This window comes from Dreissena polymorpha, chromosome 2 (genome assembly GCF_020536995.1).
Source record: "Dreissena polymorpha isolate Duluth1 chromosome 2, UMN_Dpol_1.0, whole genome shotgun sequence".
Taxonomy (NCBI): Eukaryota; Metazoa; Mollusca; class Bivalvia; order Myida; family Dreissenidae; genus Dreissena; species Dreissena polymorpha.
The window spans coordinates 145,161,485-145,187,395 of NC_068356.1; the positions used below are offsets into that span (position 1 = coordinate 145,161,485).

At 39.0% G+C, this 25,911-nt stretch overlaps 2 protein-coding genes across 4 annotated transcripts in view; both read right to left on the reverse strand.

Annotated features, from left to right (window-relative positions):
* Nucleotides 1–407: 407 nt before the first annotated feature.
* Nucleotides 408–4,167, reverse strand: LOC127869324 (pantetheinase-like). The gene is made up of 2 exons (XM_052411789.1): nucleotides 3,717–4,167; nucleotides 408–2,942 (listed from the first exon to the last, which is right to left on the reverse strand). Exons 1-2 carry the CDS (start codon nucleotides 3,948–3,950, stop codon nucleotides 1,365–1,367), a joined length of 1,812 nt encoding a protein of 603 aa, XP_052267749.1. The 5' UTR covers nucleotides 3,951–4,167; the 3' UTR covers nucleotides 408–1,364.
* Nucleotides 4,168–7,241: 3,074 nt separating this feature from the next.
* Nucleotides 7,242–25,911, reverse strand: part of LOC127869319 (E3 ubiquitin-protein ligase HECTD1-like) — an 85,694-nt gene continuing 67,024 nt past the window's right edge. For all 3 annotated transcript variants that reach the window (XM_052411774.1, XM_052411775.1, XM_052411773.1), the window contains exons 35-45: nucleotides 25,467–25,549; nucleotides 24,852–24,979; nucleotides 17,259–17,418; nucleotides 15,765–15,941; nucleotides 15,033–15,357; nucleotides 13,481–13,598; nucleotides 12,514–12,672; nucleotides 12,034–12,112; nucleotides 11,289–11,382; nucleotides 9,867–10,017; nucleotides 7,242–9,443 (exon numbers count right to left, since the gene is read on the reverse strand). In XM_052411774.1, the coding sequence (XP_052267734.1) occupies nucleotides 9,161–9,443; nucleotides 9,867–10,017; nucleotides 11,289–11,382; nucleotides 12,034–12,112; nucleotides 12,514–12,672; nucleotides 13,481–13,598; nucleotides 15,033–15,357; nucleotides 15,765–15,941; nucleotides 17,259–17,418; nucleotides 24,852–24,979; nucleotides 25,467–25,549 (1,757 nt within the window). In that variant the 3' untranslated portion in view covers nucleotides 7,242–9,160. The remainder of the gene's footprint in view (nucleotides 9,444–9,866; nucleotides 10,018–11,288; nucleotides 11,383–12,033; nucleotides 12,113–12,513; nucleotides 12,673–13,480; nucleotides 13,599–15,032; nucleotides 15,358–15,764; nucleotides 15,942–17,258; nucleotides 17,419–24,851; nucleotides 24,980–25,466; nucleotides 25,550–25,911) is intronic.

Sequence of the window (25,911 nt, forward strand, 5' to 3'; positions counted from 1 at the left end):
ACTGACTGACTGACAGACGGAGCGCAAACCATAAGTCCCCTCCGGTGAAACCGGTAGGGGACAATAACTGTGATTGGTGCCGGATTAAGCACCGTGGCTTATGGGCAATCACGCGTACTGCTTTTAGGTGGAGAGGGGCATTCGTCAGGGGAATGACACACAGCGAAAAATCACTGTGTTGAATTCTAATGCAGTCTCAGCCCCCGAAACATAACATTGATATAAAATAATTGGCTTTGTCAAATCACGAGATTTGGTTAAGTAAATACAAAATACTTTCACCATGATTCCCTGGAGCCCCTTAAAGTCGCGGAGCCCTTAGGTAGTTGCCTACTCTGTCTAACGGCAATCCGGGACTGCCTGTGGTCCGTTTATGAATGTTAGTGCCGTGCGAATACAAAGATATATTAAATCGCTGTTAACATTTTATTGGATAATGAATGTATCTATATTGAATCACAATTTGGCATGTGAAGTATATCCTGATATTCAAACAAATGACACGTATTCGAAAGAAGTATCACTATTCAAACCTTCAATTCATTCTCCGTAGTCGAAACTGCTATGAAGCTGTAAACAGAACGAATGTGATAATAATTTAACCTAATCGTTGTTGAAACGGAATATCATTGTCTTTTATGTTTTTGAGGAGCACGTAGAGTTCAAATAAATAATACAGCATTGCATAAGGATTCCGTCACAAGCGTTATTAAGATTTTAGAAAGTATGTTAATAATCTTAAAAATATGTGTGCTTTTTTGCTATGAAAATGAGAATGAAAATACATGTAATGCAAAATTAACTGCTTCTTAAGAATCAATTTGATATATTTTTAAGCACTTGTAACCTGCAACGCATCTGCTTGTGTTACACTCTTAAATGCATTAAACAGTATCATCTTCTGTGCATGTTCTTTTGATGAATCAATTTGAACGTCTTACATGCTCGTAAACAATTGTTTAAGCCAGAAATAGGAAAATAACATAATTTAGCCTCACACTATAATCATCAGCATTAAATTTAAATAAACTTTTTAATTATAGATACAAGTAGCTTGTTTTATACCGTTCAACTTCTTTAAAAGTGCATCTTAATTAAAGGATTCATTCACTCTAATCCCAGTCATAATCTCGTCCGAATAGTGTCGCCACTGCCAATGGCGAGGGGAATGGTTCATTTACGATCAAGTGACCATCTGAAAAAGACCATCTGCTGGGATATTCTGTCAACATAAAATCCTGATCGCCTTGTAGTAATATCTCAGGATATAGATACGAAGAAGAAAAGTTTCCGATCACCTCGAAATGACTAAACCGCACACTGAATTCTTCCCCCATTCTGTCACTGCAGTTTACAACATTCAGTTATTTACGACATCGAATTACGGTACAGACCTGAATGTAGTACCTGCCTTCGTAAACATGAAGGCCATCAAAGGCTCCAAGGGCATAGAACTCGTCTTCATATGCTTCCCGTTTGTTTACACTATTCGAAATAGCAACATCTACCTCTTCACTATCTTCTGTTGTATTAAAATGATATGTTGAATGTTTACATGCTGTCTGGAATTCATTTGATGTTTGTGTTTGGTTCTCCACTCCAGGTCCGTGTATGCGTCCTAAACTGTACGATATGTGACAACAAAGGTCAGTATGACACACTGAAGTTTTACTGCCTTCCAGTCTGAGTGGAACTAAGTTGAAACGATCGTAGAACAAATCGTATTGAAACATATCATTGTGAAGTTCATGTCGCAATAAAATGTCAGTTCCATTTAAGCTGATAACGGAATTAGTATTGTTTGGAAACCGAACTGAGTCAGTTGTTGAGTCAAGGTCAACGAATTGTGCTTCAGTTTCAGAACTGTTGGCCTTTTCAGCGGCATCAGTACTTTCATAGTTGTCAGCAGCTGTATGTGTTTGTGTAAAATTTATTTTTAACGGCGATGCATCTGATGCAACTCCAGCGTTTAAGTGTATTTCAGCTTTATGTTGATATGGTCTGATTCCTTTCTCCTCTGGAATTGTATTTACCCCATCGATAGCATCATTAATACTCGCCTTATCATAATATAACGATTCAGTTTCGGAATCGGCATCAGTTATGCTTCTTTGCTGTAATTTCTCGTCGTCGTGTTGAACTGCTTCGTCCGTTGTGTGAATGTGATCGGTAAGGAAAGGCTGTGAACTGTTCAAACCACGGCACGCCTTCAGTCTGGGCTGGTCAACGACCGGAATCTCCCGAACAATCAGCTGCCCGCCACTGTCGTTACTGGTGTTGTAGTAGTATCCGGCCGCTCCTTGTGGCGTGTAGATACCGCTGCCATGGAAACGACGCGACGGGTGGTGGATGTTAGCGGCTAGAAAGTTTATACCAAGCCCTAACGCGAACGCTGAATGGAACTGAACGGAAGTGAAGAAAGGACCAGCATCCATCCACGCGGTGGGAAAGGCGATATTGGAAATGTTGTGGCTACATATAAGATCTATCGGTGGGTGTTCGAACAGAATATCAAAACAAGTGAATAAACCAAACCGTCCGAAAGGCGTGCTAAATACGCTTATGTCTGGCTTTGAAGGCTTGTCGAACTGAAACTCATAAAATAAATTGTATTTATGATACTTCGCAACGAGGGTTCCCCTTGTATCATACGCGACATCAGTATTGTACTGGTAGTAACCGGTGTGCGGACAACTCGGGTCAATGGAAACGTTACATGGTTGTTTGTCACCTATATTCGCGACAACGTAAATGTTATTATACCGCGCCATACAGCTAAGTGCAAACTGAATTTCCGTCTCCGGGTACAAGTCAGGATGCTGACACGGATTCCAACCGAGTTCTGGTTCCGGGATATATTCCATGAACGGGAAAAGTAGCGCCCGAGTTCTCAGAACCATGCCATAAACTCCGTCCTCTGGAAACACTATGATATTTGCACCCTGGAAAACAAACAAAAGAAACAAATACTTTTATTGCTTTGATTCGCTGCTTTTCAAACCGTTTTTTTGACACGATTTCGTAATTACTAACCGAACCTTCTGTCAACAATAATTAACGAAGACAAAAGTTGTATGTGCAATTTATTAAACTCATGTGTGATTCATGCTGAAAAAAAACCCAACACAATTGTACCGTTAAATTAATTATGTGTGTTTTGTTGTTGGTGGTGGTATTTATTTATTAAACTGTTTGTTTATTTAAAATATATATGAGCCGTGCTATGTGAAAAGGGGGTTTAATGCATGCGCGTGAAGTGTCGTCCCAGATTAGCCAGTGCAGCCCGCACAGGCTAATCAGGTACGACACTTTCCGCCTAAAATTGATTTGTGCTAAGAAGAGACTTTCTTTAAACGAAAAATACCATATAAGCGGAACGTGTTGTCCCTGATTTGAATGTGCAGACTGGACAGGCTAATCTGGGACGACACATTACGCACATGCATTAAACCCCCTTTTCACAGAGTACGGCCCATATGTTTTCATGCTTTAGTAAATCGACAGGCTTTACCCTATAGAAATATCAGCAAATTCCTGTTTTGGGTAGAAACAATACTTGGAAACACCAGTATAGAGACAGAAATAAGCCTGTGTAATATATATATCGAATATAGGATATCCTCTAGTCTACAATCTTGCAAATTCGAATAGAGGACATTCGATATACACATGAACATTTAAAGCCAAATAATAAATTTGTTAATGTGCGAACTTACCTTCAATGCAGCAATTTTCGTCTGCTCCTGATAGACATGGACGTTTGTCATCATGATTTCGAGTGCCCGTTCGCGCGGCAGCGGAAGTGGCGTCACTGGTGGTAGGTACAAGTTATGCTCGTATACAGCAGCCGTGAAGACGTTCTTTATATCTGCACTGACACATTGCGTCAAACAGAACACCGAACAGAACAGGAATTTCCTTACACAATCATTTAAACTTTTAATGGCCATGATAAGTTCTCGATCAAGTATATTATCAGTCTAAATTTAACATCCTTAGTACTGAATTGTACGCTGTTGTGTTTATAGTTCCGTCAGCACAAAGCATACAAACGAGATATCGCTTTATCTTGAAATATTGGTATTATTTAATAAATATCTTACATGACGATTACATTACATTAACTGTATGTGTGAGCATAGAACGACAACCCTGCTGAGAGATTGTAATTTGATGAGGTACAGCGTGTTTTGTTCAACTTTATTTAAATGGGCATGCCGCTCTATTGAACATTCAATAAACCGTCACACTATATCGCATGCAGCGTTTGGACTTTCTACTAGTTCATTGCATTTACGGATACAGTTTGTTCAATAGAACACAACTTATATTCTGCAATGACTTTTTCGTCAATCTGAAAAATGATAAGGACCTCAAAAATGGAACATCCGTCAAAACATTTGTTAAGCTGTATAAATATATTAAGAAAAGGAAAACGTATTGAAAGGTGTAAAGTCCTCGCGGTTTTTAACTCCTGCTTTTTGCGAATCGTTTCATAAATTAACATTTAAATAGAGTATTGGTTTTAAGAAACTCCGTAAGTCCCAATATACATTGTCTGTGTAAGAAAATTAAAAAATGACAAAAAATATTGTTTGGATATCGAATAAAAGGGCCACTGACAACGCCTTTAATTTCTTCTACTTTTTGTTATACAAAGACATGCCTACGTTAACATGGTATCACTATACCACTCGGCTATCTGCCCTCAGATGTGATGAAATCATCTGTTAAATCATAAATAAAATGCGGTTCACAATCTAGGACACGAAAATCGCGGTTTAAAGTTTGTATCATACGCAGCAGCGAGACTACTATAATTGTGCCAAACAGTGCTCTTGAATAATTGAAACAAGAAACCGTCGGAGACGGGTGATGCTCCCCAAAGTTTTTTTGTGTCACAATATTGCATTATATATTCAGATAAAAGGAAATGTCTTGAGGGCACAGTAGTTGGGGGACAATAATTTTTTTTATAGAAATTTCAAAGGGCCATAACTCTGTGAAAAATCATCCGACCAGAACCCGCTGATAATACACATCTCTTGGTAGTGAAGCTTCACATAACGTTTCATTGAATTCCGGTCATTAGTTGCTGAGGAATAGCCCGGACAAGAATTGCACTATATGTACAGTTAATGGAAGATTTCAAAGGGCCATAACTCTGTGAAAAATCATCCGACCAGAACCCGCTGATCATATGCACATCTCCTCTTGGTAGTGAAGCTTCCCATAAAGTTTCATTGAATTCCGGTCATTAGTTGCTGAGAAATAGCCCGGACAAGAATTGAACTATATGTACAGTTAATGGAAAATTTCAAAGGGCCATAACTCTGTGAAAAATCATCCGACCAGAACCCGCTGATAATATGCACATCTCTTGGTAGTGAAGCTTCCCATAAAGTTTCATTGAATTTCGGTCATTAGTTGCTCAGAAATAGCCCGGACAAAAAATTGTGCACGGACGGACACACGGATGGACGGACGGACGAAGCGGCGACTTTATGCTCCGCCCAAATTTTTTTGGGGGAGCATAATAAAACATTTAGAGTTTTAAAGCATTTTCGTTTTCTGTATTTGCTACCTGTGAATTTGTTAATTTCAAACACTTAAAAAGTCGGCTTAATTCACAGACATCAAGGTTTAAGATAATCATAGGTGGAAGTAACGTACCATGGATAGTATATGGGCCCAGGAGCCCAATATATTCAAATAAATATATATTATCGTGTTTTATGAGAGAAAAAAATTGACAAAGAGCCATGAAAAAAACCCACCCTCTGATATTGGAATCACAACAAGGTCATTAACTAGAATTTATCATAGACCTGTCTTTGCGGGCCGCAAAAAAACCCAACTTGAATCCAAAGCATCCCTCTGTCCTCTAACGGACAATTGGACAACCTTTCACAAAAAATTTGCTTCAACGAATGCTGTCCAGCCGTTTAGTCACAGTCGGCCTATAAACAAGCAATATTTCGAGCCCGTTTTTCCACTCGAATAAATCTTGCACAGACTTTCAAACAATATTTTTGAGTTTACCCAGGTTTATTGGATCAAACTAGTTTCTATTGCGAATACCCGGGCAGCTGGGACAAATTTGACCTTCTTTGCTCAAAATTGAATGTTTTCCTCAGGAAAGCCACAGATGGTCAGTTCATAAAATAGTCGTCAAGACTTGGCGATGACATGTAAACAAGCAAATTCGTTGAATTGATATTCCCCGCCAATATGCTTTTGGACACAAAAGTGTTAAATTTGACACATCCAGAAAACATTTTTTGAAGATACAAATGGCCATAACTCTGTAATTAACAGATGGTGTACAATGATATTTGGCGTGCATCATCCTCTTATCCATAGATATATATATACTCATACCATGTTTCAATGAAATCCGCAAAAGCTCTTCCAAGATATGGCTCCAGACGGACGGACGGAAAAACGGACAATGCCAAAACAATATCCCTCCGCCTATGGCGGGGAATAATAAAATCTGATTTACACTATGAACGGCACAAATCCGCCTGTGGATGCCGATTCTCGAATGCTTGTTAGCGCATATAAAATTATCTGTAATAATCATGACCATTTTGTTTGTATGCTTATTTTATTTTTCGCTCTTACAAAAGTTTCTCTTTGAATCCACACGACATAGGTTTTGCACCACCCCACTTGATCGAAATTCGAGCTAGGCTTGAATATACTTGAAATAAAAATTTTGATCCGATTTCATCATGATTGGTTGAAAGTTTGGCCTCTAGAGTTGTAGCAAGCTTTAAGTTGATATTGCAACAAACACAATGCACGACTGCATATATAAGCTGACCACAAAAGCTTTCCTTGAACACTTTGTGTTCAAATGAATTAAAACGGGATCACTGGGTGAAATGTTGTCTTGCATACATGCATCTACACTTATGATGGTTTGGACAAATAAAGTTTAAACTTTAATAGCTAAATGTAAAAGTAGTTTGCTCCATAAATTGACACCATTTTATAGAACAGCTATGCACAGGGGCAAGGTCGATGGAACATACCTGTAACTTAGCAATACAAGTGGATGTGTGTGAAAATTGTTTCTAGGACATAAACATTTCAATGCAATAACATTTTTGTTTCAACTGAATCATGTGAACAATATGTACAAAAACATTGTATGCAGACAAAGAGACTCCAAAATGCCTCATGTGCACAAACTTCGTTTCTGGGGGGTGAATTAAGCAAAATTAAAAGGACACTTCAATTTCCACCGTTTAATCCATTGCCAAATGTAAATTCACAAAGGCAGAAAAATCCTAAATCAAACATTGGGCTTATATTTACAAACATACAAAAAATGTACAAAAATCAGAAACAATGTTGCAGAAGCCTTCCAAACTTGAAGAGATGGAATTTGAAGAGAAAAAAAACATGTTAAATATGTTTAAAGCAATTAGTGTTTTCTGCCTAAACTGTGTTAAACATAAAATATATAAATACATATGCTTTTAAGTACACTAAAACTGAGAGCAATAACTTGTATATATACTGAATGAAGATCAAGTATATATTATACCATATAAAATTAATATACTGAGCCATAATAGGATAAGAAAAACACTTGAGTTACTAAGTTATTAAAAGGTACTTAGTTTTGAACACTGTTGGTACATTTGTTGACTCTGATTATGCATAAAAATTCATTTATTTACTAAGCATTCAGCTATTTTCCGTAACCATTACTGACAAAACAAGAACACTAAATAAAGTGTAATAAGATAAGCGTTTCTTCTCAAACCTTTGGTTGAAAACTGGTAAACATTACTGAACAAGAGGGCCTGCAATGCCCAAAGTCACTCACCTGAGATACAAAGGAACTGATCTGGTCTGTGCAGCCAAAGATATCATTAGAACAAATGTTCATACCAAGTTTCATGAAGATAGAACAATAAATGTGGCCTCTAGAGTGTTAACAAAGCAAATGTTGACACCACACCATGCCAAACAGACAAAAAACGATAACAAAAGCTCACCACTAGCGCATTGTGCTCAGGTGAGATAAAAGTGGGATAAAAATAAGTACATATTCATGATTTCCAAGACATTAGGTTTTTTTTAAATTCAACATAAAAACATTTGATTCACCATGGTAAGTTTATTAACGGTTTACTAAAATAGTTGAATAAAAAAAGTTGTTTAGACATTTAATTATATGTTAATAAAGTTAGTATTTTCAAAATTAAACAACTTCACATCTTTTTTACCTCATTGAAAAAATGTGTTGTAACCCAGTGATTACAAATATATAAATAATGAAGCCAGTTGGTAAACTGAATGTAATGTACACAAGTAGAAGAAGCAGTTTTAACTAAAAATGATATTTTATTATTAAACTGCAAGAAAATTTCAACATATAAATGAATAAAAGTTCCTACAGCAATCTACATGGACAAAGTTACATTTATTGCACAAAACTCACAAAAACGCTAAGTGGTGATTTAAAAAGAAACATTTAACAGTCCAAATATTGGGTTTCCAGTGATAGTTCAGTATTCTTTGTCTAACCTAGACAATTACCACTGGTTTAATATTTAAACCATGATAATATTAACATCACATATTTTATGCATTTTAAATAAAACATTTTAATATCACGCTTAAGTATTAAACATGATACACCATTTGCAATAATTATTTAACTAAATGCACACATTATTAAATATACAACTTTTATAGAAAAAAAGCACAACAACAATACAGTATCACAAATTCTTGTTTTGAGGCTTTCCTTTTAATTAACTAAACACCATCACAAAATATGCTAACTACATTGTACCATCGTCTAAGAAGACATATTCTACTCGACAAAGAACTCCTCAAAACTGTATTAGGACATACCTCAAAATAATCATTATTGTTATCACTTCTTCATTAATACTGTCTTTTAGCAAATAAGTCCTTCCATGTCCAGCATATAGAAACTAATAATCTTATGTTCACCTTAACTTGAGATAACACAGTGATCAATAGAAGTGGAGAACCTCATCGTAATCATTATTTTTATCACATCAATATTAAATGCTGTCTTATAGCAAAAAAGTCCTTCCATTTTAAGCGTTTACAAACTGACAGTATCTTGTGGAACCTATGTTCACTTTAACCTAAGACAAAACAGTCGTTAATTCAAGTGGAATCCTTTCTCTTTTGTCGCTGACAGCAACCGTTCTCTCAGTATCTCCTCTGACGAGTACTCAGGCAGTTTCAGGTAGTGTACGCAGGTGTTGACTGATGGGAAACTCTTGTCATCCCCGTCCACCTTGCGGACCACGGTGAGGCGAGGGTGGAGGTTTGCGAGGCCCCCTGGGGGTAGGGATGTACAGCCAGTGGTGAACTGCAGAAAAGCCTTCCGCTCATCAGCCGTCAGACCCACCAGCACATTCACCAGCCGCTTGAATACCATGCTGAAAGAGGGAGGCCAGTAGTGTTGACAGTTTTTAGAGAGAGGTTAAAGCAGTAGGGATTTCATTTCATTAAAAAGTAAATAATCTACCAAAAAACAATAGATTTTCTTTTTTTTTAAATGCTTTTTCATCCTATATATAAATGGCAGAGTTTGCCTGGAATATTGCTGGAATAATGACGTTCAAAAAAAGGTAACAGTAGAACAGTAAAATTATTGATTATTTTGACTTTAATTATTCATGGATTGATACAGTGAAAGTTATTGTTTGCAAAAATTACTAATTTATCCCTTTAAACAAAGAAAAGCATTTTAGAAATTGCATAACACTTGTCTGCATGACACAAACATGTGTTCAATACATCTACCACAACATTACAGTAAAAATTCTTTTAAAATGCCAATGCCTCTGTTGATTGCGTACCTTTCCTTGGTGTATCCCAGCTTGGGTTCAGTATAGTTGAGGATGTCCTCTCTGGTCCAGTTGGGGGCCTGCTCTCCACACAGGATCCTGGCCAGCTCCATGGGGGAGAATGAGTGCAGCTTCTCCATGGGGAACACACAGTTGAAACCAGCTGGAAATATACACATACAACTGAACACACATGTACACACATGGATTCACAGACAGTGACAGATGTTTTAGCAACAAGAGGGCCATGTGCCTTATGGGGCACACCTGAGATCCAAATTAGCTAAAATTTACTTCTGAACAATACAAGTTAATATTGATATAATGAACTCAGCTGAATAAGAACAAATGTTTTGACCAATATTCAGGAACATTGAGAGTATATGGTTCTAGATTATAAATAAGCTTTTTTTATTTTACCGAGTTTTAATAATTGTTTAAGCATTTTTCACACGTCCGTTATTTTATAAACATACTGAACATACACATTGGTTGTCACTGAGCTAGTTGTTATATCTTCATATGATGACCCTAGGCACAGGCTCTCATAAATCAAATACCCTTAAGCCTACATTTACAGGAATAGCTCAAGCTCTTTTTTCTTTTTCGCATGTTATAAATTTGTTCATAGCAAAATTATAAAAGCTTGAAATGAAAATTGTAAGTTCAATCCAAAACATGAATACAAGTTTCTACAACACAATCAATCTGTAAAAAGCAATAGAAATAAATAATAAACAAGAGCACTGCATAACGGGTGCCACGCTCGGCTGTGAAAGCTTGTCAGAATTTTTTTAAATATTTTTTTAGAGATCACAGTGACCTTGACCTTGGACCTAGTGACCCAAAATGGGTGTGGCGTGTAGAACGCATCAAGGTGCATCTACATATGAAGTTTCAAAGTTGTAGGAGGAAGCACTTTGATTTTAGAGGCAATGTTAAGGTTTTTTGTTAAAGCTTTATATTAGAGGTCACAGTGACCTTGACCTTTGACCTAGTGACCCAAAAATGGGTGTGGCATGTAGAACTCATCAATGTGCAACTACATATGAAGTTTCAAAGTTGTAGGAGGGAGCACTTTGATTTTAGAGCCTTTGTTAAAGTTTGATATAAGAGGTCACAGTGATCTTGACCTTTGACCTAGTGACCCAAAAATGGGTGTGGCATGTAAACTCATCAAGGTGCATCTACATATGAAGTTTCAAAGTTGTAGGTGGAAGCACTTTGATTTTAGAGCCAATGTTAAGGTTTTAGCATGACGCCTACGGTGGACGTCAGACGAGCTGGCTATGACAATAGCTTGGGTTTTCTCCGAAAACAGCCTCGCTAAAAAGAAATAAGCGACTCAATCCAGCTAAACATTATTAATAATTTGAGACATTTGGGCCCAAATGTGAACCAAACCCAGTTGCAACAGAGTACCAAGGTACCGACCTCTGAAAGCCTCCATCTGTCTGCGTATGCCCGTGTTGAGATAGAGGTCGTACACCAGGTCTGTGTACTCCTCCACATTGGACAAGGTCACATCCTGTCAAGAAACAAGGGAACAAAGGTCAATATATCAAATGAGTCAAATCTTGGGAAATGGGGTTTAATGTGGGAGCTTCAAGTGTTGTCCCAGATTAGCCTGTGCAGTCTGCAAATGCTAATTCGGGACGACACTTTCCACCTAAACAGGTTTTTCTGCCATTTTTTTTTTCATAAAAACAAAAAAATAATATTAAAGCATAAAGTGTCGTCCCTCATAAGCCTGTGTGGACTGCAAAGGCTAATCTGGATTGACACTTCATGCAAATACAATAAACCCTGTTTTCCCAGAAGCTCATATCCAAGTTGGGGATTATAACTTTTTTTACTAAATGTTGTCTCAATACATACCATAAACATAGCACCATTATTATTCACGTCAAACAAAGAGCAAAAGGCTAACAATGTGATAGGAAAACTTTTTTCTTTCAAAAACTGTGTATCTTGAATTAAATTCATATCTCCATTGATCATCAATTAATAATTTAAAAAAAATGGCATGGGGACTTACTGTCACTATAAGGAGACTTTATCCCCATTAGTTAACTGTAAACATTTGGCTCATTTATTGTCTTTTTTTCAAGACACACTTAATTGTTACATGTTTTTTATACGGACACACGCAGGCAAGTCGCATAAGATAAAACCATACCTCATCTTCCCCATCAGGTTTCAAGTCGATGGCAGTGAATCCATACTTTTTGGAGGAAGGATTGAACTGGAATGTAAGCCTGCAAAAGGGTTCAGTTGATTTAGATTTGAGAATATAAGGCTAAATGGATGTTTGCTATTGGATCCAACAGCATCTGCATGTAAGACTGCATTTAAGAAAAGGATTTTAATCAAAAGTAATTTGAATACAAACTTACTTTCATGCTTTCTGCTCAGCAGCAAAGTAACATTAGCTATATGCAAAGAGCGAAAAACTAGAGCAGCCTGGGAGTAACTAACAGTTTGTTCAGGTAGAATGCTGTTTGCTATTCATCATGAAGCCTTTGACACTAGATCCTATTAAGAAAGTTCTGACATTTAATTTCATTCTAAGAGACTGCAAATGTGTAACAGTGGATATATGAGAGGTAAAGGGTTGAAGAGCACACATTAAATGGAAAGACGATATCTCTCCACTCACCCTAGATCCTCTAAGAACACCCCAGCAGAGGGAATTGTGGGATTGGGCACTGCAAGTTTCTGCAGCTGAATGTTCTTCTTATCTTCCGACATTGTCTTATCGCTCATGATCTTCTGCTTCTTAGCTGCCAACTCCCGTAGCTGCTTCAAGAAGCTCGACCTGCAGTGTGTTTTTCATTCTCATTTGTGTCCGGTAGAGGGAACCATTCCCAATAGAAAAAGGTAAATATATTTCCCCAAATGGACCCTAAAACTTGCCAATTGAAGATTTCCAATTAAACAAGAGGGCCTAAAAGACCCAATGTCGCTCACCTGAGATAAAAAGAAACTGAACTGTTCTGTGCAGCTCAATATAGTGCAAGAACAAATGTTCTGACCAAGTTTCATAAAGATGAACTATACATGTGACTTTAAAATTGTTATAGCCATATAAGGAAAAATGCCCCGCACCTGGGCGGCCATGCTTTTCAATAGACTGAATACATTTTCGAACTGCCATTTTCGAACTGATCCAAGATATCGTTACAAAAAATGTTTTGACCAAGTTCAATAAAGACTGGACTATAAATGTGACTTTTACAGAGAGTAAACAAAAAACTTAAGCCATATAAGAAAAAAAGCCCCGCACCCTGGCGGCCATGTTTTTCAATAAACTGGAACCATTTTCGAATCATCTAATAAATCATGAGAAAAAACCTGACCAAGTTTCATGAAAGTTGGACTATAAATGTGATTTCTAGTGTTATAAAGGTTTTACTAAAGTCATATAAAGAAAAATGCCCCGTCACCTTGCGGCCATGATTTTTAACCAACCAGAGCAATTTACGAACTCATCAAAGATATTATTAGAATTTGTCAGCCAGAGAAAAACAACAACTTATTTCCCAATTTTAGTCAGAGCAACGCATTTTTTCCAAATCCAAAGGAACCTGGCCCCATTCCCAAATTGTTAAAAGAAAAACACTGACCTGTGAGGGTCAATAATATCAAGATCTTCCTCTGAAAGTATCCCCTCGTACCACGGAACTGCCACCGGTGCACGCTGCTTGGGAGGATCAAGGATGAGCTCTTTCTCGCAGTCGTCTCCTTTGAACACAGTTTCAACTTATTTAACCTTGATAGCATCGAATGCCAAAGGCTTATTGAAACATTCTCGCTAGTCAGGGGTGTGATTGAGGTGAAACATTCTCTCTAGTCAAGGGTGTGATTGAGGTGAAACATTCTCTCTAGTCAGGGGTGTGATTGAGGTGAAACATTCTCTCTAGTCAGGGATGTGATTGAGGTGAAACATTCTCTCTAGTCAGGGGTGTGATTGAGGTGAAACATTCTCTCTAGTCAGGGGTGTGATTGAGGTGAAACATTCTCTCTAGTCAGGGGTGTGATTGAGGTGAAACATTCTCTCTAGTCAGTGGTGTGATTGAGGTGAAACATTCTCTCTAGTCAGGGGTGTGATTGAGGTGAAACATTCTCTCTAATCAGTGTGATTGAGGTGAAACATTCTCTCTAGTCAGGGGTGTGATTGAGGTGAAACATTCTCTCTAGTCAGGGGTGTGATTGAGGTGAAGTCCAAGGGGAGGAAAATTTTGTTGACTGATTTTGACTATGCGAATCACGTGCATAATGCAATGACAAACCTTAAAACAGACATTTCAATAAACACCTTAAACTTCATAACAAGATTAATTTATGAAACCCTGTTTAACTTCACATTTAACCTTTTATTAATTATTATGCAAGGTAAACAGTGATCAACAACAATATGTGATCCGATCCCTGTAAACGATGACAGCAATCTTTTGTTTGAGCTCAATAAGTTTACCTTTGAAATTTGGTAAACACTGTCACAGTGTTCAACTAACAAAACTTTACCAAGGGATCAGTAGTTCAAGACTTGTTCACATGGATGCTGGAATACGCTTTGCCTTACCAAGACAGTTGATCTTCCGTACCCATTCAGAAAGTGGTATTGCTTTCTGATTTATATCCACTGTTATTTCTAACAATTCCCATTTAAATTTGCTTTTCACACATGTGTGAATCTCCAAGATTTTGTGAGATTCGTTTGTTCTTTCAGTAATTTTAATTTTCCCTTCACAAACAAGCCATTGCCAAACAAACCAACAAAGAAATACCAAAAACCTTTTAAAAGATCGATTTTAATTGGAAGATTGGGGAACGACAGCCAACCACATCACTACACTTACAATAATGCTTAGGCATTACCAGTGTAATATGCGGAGAGCTTTCGTGGGAAGCAGTATTTTTGGCCACTAATGAAAAACGTTCGCAGAATCAGTCCTGTCCCATTCCCCATTTTTTCACGAATTAACCAGAATCTAAAAAATGACCCCTGGGAAAACCTGATTTGCGGAAAAATTTGCACCTCTGCAAGTCCTTTTTCTGGGTAGAACCAGTACTTGGTGTTAGTTAATTTTAGGCCTAAAGCTTATTGAAACTATCTTGAGTCCTTTTCTGTGTAGATGTGGAACAAGTACTTGGTGTTATTTATTTTAAACCTACCTAGAAATATCTCGCTCCCTTCGCTGGTGATGGACTCGGTCATGTTACTCCCAGTGGTGGAAGACTTGGACAGTGACAGACTGAACTGCTGTGTGATGTTGTGCCCAACCTCCCCCATGCACATCAGCTTGAGGAAGGGTGTGGACAGGGGCAGGTCTATGAGGCGGCTGTCCTGGATGCACTTGGCCAGCATGCTGCCTAGGAAGTGGTAGAGCTTCTCTATGCGCTCTAGGTCCGCGCAGTCTTGGGGCCAGGGTGCTGGGAACAGGCCACCTGACCGCTGGATGTAGAACCCTGGAGGCTTGATGCCCTCACCTATATCAACCTGATGAAGAAATGAATAATTAATTTTATTTTATTTCAAAACTGAGCTGTTTAACTTGTGATATGAAAATTTAATTACCATCGAGGCCAAAATTAATCTCAGTTCAAAATGTAAAAACATTTTTTCTTCATGTGTAAAACAATTGAAACTAATTCTTCATAGTTTCAATGTTTTTTTCTGTCATGAATAACTTAACAATTAACAAAGAGAAAACTATTTAAAAAGTGGTTGACAATACAGAATTTTTTCAAAATACAAAAACCCAGTGTTCAAAACGTTGAACTATATTTTATGTACAACAAAGGTTTAAAACATACTGAAAAGAAATTTAAAACTTTTACTTTAGCAATTTTATTTCAAATTAAAACAAGGGATCATTTCTTTATCAATCTATTGCCACTAAGTACCTCTCTCTCGAGTTCATCATGGAACTCATCATCACAGATCCACATGCCGATGGAGGACTTCTGCAGCTCTGCAGCCACCAGAGCGTAGAACTCCAGAGTGGGTCCAAGCCCTGTGCCCTCCTCTCCCTGGAACTCTATCTCTAGTACGGACTTGCGACGACAGTGGAAGTGCATCAGCTGGTAAAAGAACAATTACTTTTTATTTTGAAAAAAGGGCATACACAGGGACTTGAATAATTAAAGAGAAAATAGGCCAGAATTTAAAAAAATGTTGTTTTTTTTTTTTTGGGGGGGGGGGGGGAATTTGGGGACCCATTCCTGATCCTTAAAAGTATTAATTTTTACAAATTACAGCCCAATATTCTAATTGAAGGTTTAAAAAAATTTTTAATGCAAAATTCAATTGCTCTCCCAATCTAACTCTATGAAATGAACTTAATCAATTCAAATGTTAAAAACCCTTTTATTATAAATTGTATAATAATTGCCAGCAAGAAAACAACTTAATTTCCAAATTTTTCTAAAAAAATGCCAAAGAACCTTGTATCCTATTTGAAAAGCCATGTTGATGGTACATCAAGAAGAAAAATGAGTTTAGGATTATAAATGAAGGCTACAACTGTACATAAAAATTACACAAAAAAATCACACACAAAAAATCACACAAAAATATTAAAATATTGTAAATAAACAATCTGTACTTCACAAACACACATGCTCTCTTTGGTACTGGATTGCAAACGGCAAGGTTGGGCGATATCATTATGGTAGAATAAAAATTAAGTAACAGTCACCAACAACTGTTAGTGTAATTAAGTTGTAGCAACTGATATTGGAAGTGATGAATACCTACCTAAATCTAATGCACCCTTCATGGACAAAAAGATCTCATCTCAGGGAGCATAAAAGGAAAATATCTCAAATGGCCAACTAAATATGACAAACATTGCAACCACATTTTATTCAATACCACCCCAATACCTCACCTGTATTGCCCAGTAAACCCCATGTCATAAAATTCAACTGCAACGCTGCACCTGTATTTTCCAGTTAAACGTTTGATTCAATTTCACTGAAACGCCTCACCTGTATGGCTCTGTCAATTCCACTGCAATGCCTCACCTGTATTGCCAAGTCCATTCCACTGCAATGCCTCACCTGTATTGCTCAGGCCATTCCACTGCAATGCCTCACCTGTATTGCCCAGTCCATTCCACTGCAATGCCCCATCTGTATTGCCCAGTCCATTTCACTGCAATGCCATACCTGTATTGCCCAGTCAATTCTACTATAATGCCTCACCTGTATTACCCAGTCCATTCCACTGCAATGCCTCACCTGTATTGCCCAGTCAATTCTACTACAATGCATCACCTGTTTTGCACAGTAAATTCTACTACAATGCCTCACCTGTTTTGCCCAGTCAATTCTACTACGATTCCTCACCTGTATTGCTCAGTCAATTGCTCAGTCAATTCTACTACAATTCCTCACCTGTATTGCCCAGTCAAGCAGCTTGTCTCCCCTTGGTATCTTGACCCTCTCATGTTTCAGCCTGCCAACACGGTACTCCCCAGTGTCATCTCTCCGTGGTGTGTGACCTCGCTGTCTCTCCAGGTGCTGGTCACGCTTACCCTGCAGCCAAACTATGGCCCTGGAGGGGAAGGAGTAAAACCACACACATTTAAACACATCAATATCATGGAATAGAACTAAGTCTCACTCTGGGAGACAGGGCTTAATGCATGTGCATAAATCATGGTCCCAAAAAAGCATGTGCAATCCTCACAGGCTAATCAAGGACAATACTTTCCGCTTTTAGTGATTTTTTGTTTTAATGGAAGTCTTTTCTATATGAACATCCAGTCTAGGTGGAAATTCCCTTCCCTGATTAGCTAGAGGACTGCACAAGCTAATCTCGGATGAGAATTCATACACATGCATTAAGTTTTGCTTTCCCAGAACTCAGCCCAAATATTCTCCTTACATTGGAGTTTGTCATCCATCACAGCCACATGCTAGCTTTTTCAAAGAAATACTTCTTCAATAGTTCTTACAAACACATCTACCACATTCCTCTACTCATGCAGCCATACTAAAGCTTTGTGAAGTTGAAATTAAAAACAATTTCAAAAACAAGCACATTCATTAATAATATATATGTACCAAATATCAGGTTTTTTTTCCATTTCAGGGCTGTAAATTGCAAACAAGTACATGATCTAATGACAATCATCCAACACTTGAAAACAGATATATTGCCAAATGATGATGAACCAACACTTGCAAATAAATAAATCAACAGTCAATAGCTGATGTACCATCACTTAAAATAAACATATTGTTTATAGATGATGTGCCAACACTTGCAATAAACATATAATTTATAAATAATGTACCAACACTTGCAATAAACATATTGTTTATAGATGATGTGCCAACACTTGCAATAAACATATAGTTTATATATAATGTACGAACACTTGCAATAAACATATGGTTTATAGATGATGTACCAACACTTGCAATAAACATATGGCCTATAGATGATGGACCAACAATCCTCAATGGAATTAAAACAAATTTTCTTAAGTAAAATTCATTTTAATTATTAAATACTTACCTGTTATCTCTAGCTTACCCCTTTCCAAGGGAGTTATTTCATCCGGAAAATATTCAAGCGCTGGGAATCGTCCACCTCTATAAGAATCCAAATCAGGTTAAACATAGTACAATGCAACCTAACAGGAAATCAAGAACCACAACTCATCTTTCCTTTACGCAAACATAAAAAGGCGATGAGCGGGGTGGGAGGTGGGACTTACCGATAACAGGTAAGTATTTAATAATTAAAATGAATTTTACTTAAGAAAATTTGTTTTAATATCATAAATACGTTACCTGTTATCTCTAGCTGATTTTGCAGCTGCGGCGGGAAGGTTCGCATATTTTTTCCCATCACAGCAAAACCCATATAGAGGGTTTACAGCCAGAGATAGTAGAATCAAGTCCTCTTATAATCTTTGTTAGTACAGTATAGAACTTAATTCTCGGATGGCACCAGTGTACTTACGCCATAGAAGAAACTACAGTTTGAGCCACTACAAGAGGACCTAACTTATACAAATTGTCTTGTTGGCACTCAAGAGAACGAAGATAAAAAGAGGAGAAGGTGGTCGGATTCCTCCAGAAAGCAGCTTGAAGCACTTCAGATAGTGGGGTCTGATTAATATAAGCCCACGAAGCCGAAAGAGCTCTTAATTCATGCGGTCTTATCTTAAACAGGAATAAATCCCTCGATGAAAGAGAAGAATAAGCTTTCCTTATAGTCGAGGCTATCCAACGAGAAATAGAAGCCGCAGACACATCGCCCCCCCCCTTTTAATGGAATGAAAAGTCTCTTGCGAAAACCTCGAATAGACTGTACCTTTTTAAGGTAGAACTTCAAAGCCCTGACCGAGCAAAGGAGTCTATCATCATCTTCATGTCCACAAGTTCTAGATAGACTTGGAACTTTGAAGGGTTTGGAAGCCATAGAGGGAAGTTGATTTTTAGCAAGGAATCCTGACTGACACAACAATGTAACAGAACCATCAGAAGAGTCAAAACGAAGATGACTATCCTCGATAGAAAGAGCATGAATTTCACTTCTCCGTTTGGCTGAAGCCATAGTAAGAAGGGAAACGGTCTTCCATGTTAGGAATTGTAATGAAGCCTGATCAAGAGGTTCATAGGGAGCCTTAATAAGGGAACCAAGCACACAAGCTAAATCCCATTTAGGAGCAAGTGTACGAGATACAGGACGACTAAGTTCCATAGCTCGAACAAGTTCTGAAATAGCTGGATCAGCACAGACTTGTGAAGACTTAGTGAAAGCCAATGTATGCGAAATCATAGATCTGTATCCTTTGATGGAACTAAGAGAAAGTTTCTTATCATCAAAAAGATAAATGAGAAAATCCGCTATTCGTCTAGCAGAGGGATTGAGGGGATTAATTTTCCCTCGAAAACAACAATTGGAGAAGAGTTTCCAACGAGCATCATAGACTGCTCTGGTGGATTTTCTCCTTGCCGAAGCAACGAGGGTTGAAGCCCTGACAGAAAAACATTTCTTCTGCAAAGATTGCCTGATAACGGCCAGACGTGTAAGTGGAATATTTTTGGGTCCGCATGTAGTCTGCCGCTTTGAGACAGAAGATCTGACCTGTGAGGAAGATTCCTGGGATAATCGTACAGGAGACTAAGAAGATCGTTGAACCAAGATCTTCTGGGCCACCAAGGGGCAATCAGGAGTATCCTGCAAGAGCTCACCCTGATTTTCCCCAATATTTGGGGAATTAGAATGGGTGGGGGATAGGCGTAAGCGTCCAGTTGGTCCCATGCGAACGAAAGCGCGTCGATTGCCCACGCTGCTGGATCGTAAACTGGACTCACATACAGAGGAAGTCTGTGATTGTGTCTGGTTGCAAATAGATCGACCAGGGGATAACCGAACTTGAAAAAGATCTGGTTGGTCACTTCTTGATGAAGTGTCCACTCCGATGGAAGTAACTGGTGTTTGCGAGACAAACCATCCGCCAGGGCGTTGAGGCGACCTGGTATATATTTTGCCAGCAGATGAATGTTGAGTGTTTTGCAAAGAACAAGTAATTTTCTGGTTTCCAGATACAGGGATTGAGAATGTGTTCCCCCCTGTGCCTGGATGTAAGCCACCAAAGATGTGTTGTCTGTTGACACCATCACACAAGAGTCTCGAAGATGTGATTGGAAATGAGATAAATACTGCTCGCATTTCTAGATTGTTGATATGAAGGTGAGATTCCTGATGAGACCACAACCCTGAAATTATCAGACTGAGAGGTTCCAGGTGAGCACCCCACCCTTCCTTGCTCGCATCCGTTATTAGATATAATGACGGTTGCGGGGGAAGAAGGGGTACTCCTGCCAACAGAGTCTCCTCGTCTAGCCACCACTGAAGATGAGACCTTAAGGAGGGAAGGATTGGAATCTGTGTTAATAGATTGCCTGGAGACCATTTCCAACAAGCTGAGAGATAGTGCTGAAGAGGACGTAGGAAGAGACGTCCCAACTGCACAAAGTCTGCTACTGAGCTCAGGATACCGTTGAGAGAGAGGAATTCTTGAGCTGTTATATGAGATTGGGACAAAACCCAGTTGACCTTCATCAGAAGGTCTGATATACGTTGAATAGACACTCTGACCCGATTGATGTGGGTCAAGAAATTCATTCCCACAAACGTAAAGTCCTGTGAAGGAATGAGGTCTGATTTGTCTGCATTGAGAAGGAGCCCTAACGAGAGGAGCTCCTTCCAAGAGAATTCTAGGTTGTACAGAAGCAATTGACGATCAAGCTGGTGTAAGAGCCAGTCGTCGAAATACTGAAGAAGAATAATCCCGTGAACTCTGAGGTGTGATCCAACTGCCGACATTAGTTTGGTAAAAACTCGTGGGGCTGTCGCCAACCCGAAAGGCATAGACCCGAACTGGTAGACTTGGCCTTGAAAGGCGAATCGCAAGTACTTTCGGTAGTTGGGATGTATAGGAACATAGAAGTAAGCATCTTCCAGATCCAAAGACACCCCCCAGTGCAGGGGTTTGATGGATTCCCGTATGAAAGAAGGAGTCTCCATTTTGAAAGTTGGTTTGAGGAGATACATGTTGAACACTTTTAAATCTATTACTGGTCTCCAGGAACCATTTTTCTTTTGAACAAGAAAGACGACTGTAAAATCCTGGAGAATAAGGATCTTGAACCCTTTCTACTGCCTGTTTTTCCAAGAGCCCGAGAATGGACTCTGGAATATGTGGATGCCGAGATACCAGCTCTATAGGGACGCGAGAAAGTGGAGGCCTTTTTTCGAATTGAAAAGTCAGGCCTTTTGTCACAAGAGAATGAACCCATGCGTCTGAAGTAATTTGAAGCCATCGATTTGAGAAGTGGAAAAGTCTGGCCCCGACTGGTATTTCCGGCATCGGGGTTGTGGCGGTAGAAAGGGAAGGGACCTAGGGCTGATAAGCAGGAGGTGCGCCCCTGCCGGTAGAAGGTTTGAAATTCCTCTGTCCCGGCTTGGGTTTGCCCTTTTTCCCAGAATCTTTATTAGAAGACTTGTGTGACAAAGAAGGTCTGTTATAGGAAGACTGCCTATTAGGACCTGACCGTGGATTAAAAGAAGGCTTTTTAGAGAAAAGGTTATTTCTCTAAGCCGTCTTGAATGCTGGAACTGCTGGTGGCCTAGAAGCAGGATGCTTAAAGACCCCTTGGCGTTGTCCAGAGTTGTTTCTAGCTAAAGAAGCATGAAGTTGGTCATCCTTGTCAGCTGTGATTGCTTCTTGTATCCTTCCACCAAAAAGAAACCCTGATGTATGAGGAGCTGTTCTGAGCGAGTTCATACCAGGTTCCAACAGAAAATCTTAAGGTAAAGAAGTAAGGATAAGATCTCTACGAATCCTTAGCATCTCGGACATTGAAGAAGCAGAAGTGTGAGATAAGGCCAGTGTGGTCCGTGAGAGATGAATTAACTAATCACGGAGTTCCTCCGGAACAGATTCCGACCAATCACACACCATTTGTAAAATTGTCGCTAGCATGAAGTCAATTTGGTTAGTCAAACCTAATGATCTACGTTCCCTCATTTCCCAAGTTTCCAACATTGAAAACGGAACAGAAACTGAATTGGAACCACTTGGCATTACAAGAGATAGCTTGCTTATGTCCGGATCTGGAACCGGAAGTTTTGAAAAATCCAACCCAGATGTTGCATGTGGTACAGGAGGTTTGTAACTTTTACTACCTTCCTGGTGTTTTGGATCAGCTAGTTCCTTAGGAATTTTCCATGTTTCTCCTCGTTTTGGAATAGTCTTATTAGCTGATTCCAATGATTGAAGAACAGATAGAACAGTAGAACCAATGGGAAGTCGTGGGTCAGGACAAGCCGTCGACTTAATAACCCTGTTGGGATCAAATGTACGAAAAAGTTGTTCTGTCACAGAAATCGTCGCATTTGAAGACAGTTCAGCAGGTCTTGGACAGTAATCTTCACCAAGAGTACGAAACATCAGTTCATAGATCTGACCAATCGGAGCTAAATATTGATCCGTCTCAACATTAGATTCTGCATCTGAATCAGCCTCACTCTCTACAACACCAGCGGTTTGTATAGAATCAGCAGGAACAGAAGTGAGAATATCTTGTACCGGATTGTAATTGTCTGGTAACAGCGAATGATCATCCCCGACGTCAGTAAACTGATAATGTAAACCGGAAGAAGGTAAATTATCAGCATTGAATGTCCCGCCGAATTCTGTATCCATAGTGTATCAGGATTCGACAGGGTAGCTGTAGGGGGTACACGACTAGATACTGTAGATGATACCCGTGGTGTTGACACTGACGCCGTAGTAGTGAGATGAGCTCCTAAAGATGCAATACGTGTGGCAGTCAACGTTGGAACCGACACATTTGGCATGGAAACATGCGATTCCATAACGGAACACGATGGTGAACGACTATACGTATGGTAAGTCCGATGCTGTCTACGTGAACGTTGCCGACGTCCTCGTTTCCTGCAATGTCGAGATCTGGATCGGCTGCGCTGTCGAGATGTGGATCGGCTGCGATGAGATCGAGATTTTTTGGAATACCGTCTCTGTGAGTGACGACGTGATCGCTTATGAGCGCCGCGACGATGATAACTGCTCGACGAAGAAGAGCGTGTCCGATGTCCACTCCTTGATGAAGACGATGTATTCGACGACGAATCGGATGTAGAAGAATACGCCGATGATGAAGACCGAGTTCTTCTTGACCGGCAATTGGTGTTATCGGTGGCAGGCCCAACTGATGACTGTTGACCGGTGACCGGACCGGACCGGTGATCAATGACCGGACCGGACCGGTGACATGACCGGACCGGACACATGACCGGTGACCGGACCGATGACCGGCCGGTCATATTATGACCGGTTACGTCACCGGACAAAGACCGTAGAATGGCTGCTGCCATGTGGTCTGACATTGATCCAGTCGTTCCATGATCAATGTCGCCGGTATGCATGGTGTGAGTCATAAGATCTGATGACGATCGACTGACAACAACACCATCTTGCCCGGTACCCAGTGACTGACAAAACCGCTGGTCATCCTTGACCAGTGGAGTCACCGGGTAATCAACGTCGGATGGAGGTTCGTTGCGTTTGCGGCTGATCGACGTCCTCCGGCGACCTGCTTTTGTCCATACGTTGTAAGCCCACAAATCGCAAACCGCACATTTGTTATTAAATGTGCAACCGGTACATGCCAAGCAAGTATCGTGGGAATCCCACCTTGCTTTGATATGACCACAAGAACCTCTATCCTGTAAGTTCATTCTGAAATAAAAGAAACAGAAAGAACCTACAAAAGACAAATTAATGATTATAAATTCAAATAAAAAGTTAAACCACAAAATGTAAACACAAAGAACGCTGTCCAATTGACCTCAATTACTTATTGGGGAATAGGCACGAATTCCTCGTGGTTCACGTGCTCATGACGTCATGTACATGAGCGACGATGCAAACAAAGAAACCCAGCAAAAGCAGAAATATGACAATTACTGCAACAAAAAGTATAGAAATATAAACCGAATGATACAAATAAAAGATAAATAAACTTTATCCTTTTAAACTCCGCCAAAAACACAGTGAAAAGAACACATAAGTCCTGAGCCTAAAATAGGCGTGCACATGGTTTCATCCGGAAAGGAAAGATGAGTTGTGGTTCTTGATTTCCTGTTAGGTTGCATTGTACTATGTTTAACCTGATTTGGATTCTTATAGAGGTGGACGATTCCCAGCGCTTGAATATTTTCCGGATGAAATAACTCCCTTGGAAAGGGGTAAGCTAGAGATAACAGGTAACGTATTTATGATATTAAAACAAACAAACACAGTTTCTACATTTGTGATAATTAGACTAGACCCCTTGAACAAGTTCTTAAAGCGACCTGAAATCAAATGAAATATAAACAATCAAATCTTTATTTCTTACCAAAAAAAGCAAAATATTCCAAACATGTTGCCAGCATACCTGGATGTTCCAAACGCAGTACAGGTGAAGTAAAGCTGGCGTGTGTCGAAGGAGAACAACATAGGGCACCATTTAGTCATGCTCTCACACCAGCTGGGCAGGGCATTGCTGGCCAACACAAGAGGGTCCTGAAACCATACATTCATCTTAGTAAACATGTATAGCTTAACATGTTTCATTATAAATTAGTTTAATAAGTTTTTGTCCTGTGTTAAAAGGACTAGTGATATTGTGTTATTATTTAACAAGTACACACTTCTTTGTTCTGTGGGAAAAGGACTTATTATTATAATAAGTCCTTTTCCCACAGAACAAAGAAGTGTTTACTTGTGTTTATATAATATATAGTGGTTAAATTTTTGGTGATTCTGCTAACTGGATTCTGCTCCAGAAGTTTGTGTGTTTTTCCAAAAATTATTTAGAAAAACAAGAAAGGGTAAAATATGCAACCCATACAACAAAACATTAAAATTAATTTAAAGAGCCTTGCCTTATTTGGCAAGTCAAAAAGTCACATTTGCTTTCTAGTTAAATAACAATACAAGTTTTCATATTAATAAAATAGGCATGCATTTCAAAACTCCCTTTACTCAATGACAGAGCATGATATGTTACCTTAGTCTGCTGAACCAGTTTATTTGTAGCCTTCATGCTCACAAACTCCTCCACACTGATGTTCAGTGAGAGATCCATGTTGTCTGAAACAGTTGAATATACTACAGTCAAAGGAGCATATGGTTTTTCAGTATATGTGGAAGTCCCCAAACCATTACTGGCCCCAAGGTCTGGTAATCTTTTTAGACCTTACTATTACTGATCCAAAGTACTATTCACTTGCAAGCCAACTACATATTGGTACTTGACCTGATTTGCTTACCCGTCATTATTCTGGATTTGTTTCCTTGATCTTGTTCAGTTTAAGTGGCTTTGTCAGATGGCCAGGCTAATAGAGACTGGTTTTTAAGGGTCTCATATTAACTTGCCATGTATAAATTTGTGTAAATATTAACCATTTTAAATACAATGTTGATATCTTCCCCTATGATTATTTCTGAGACTT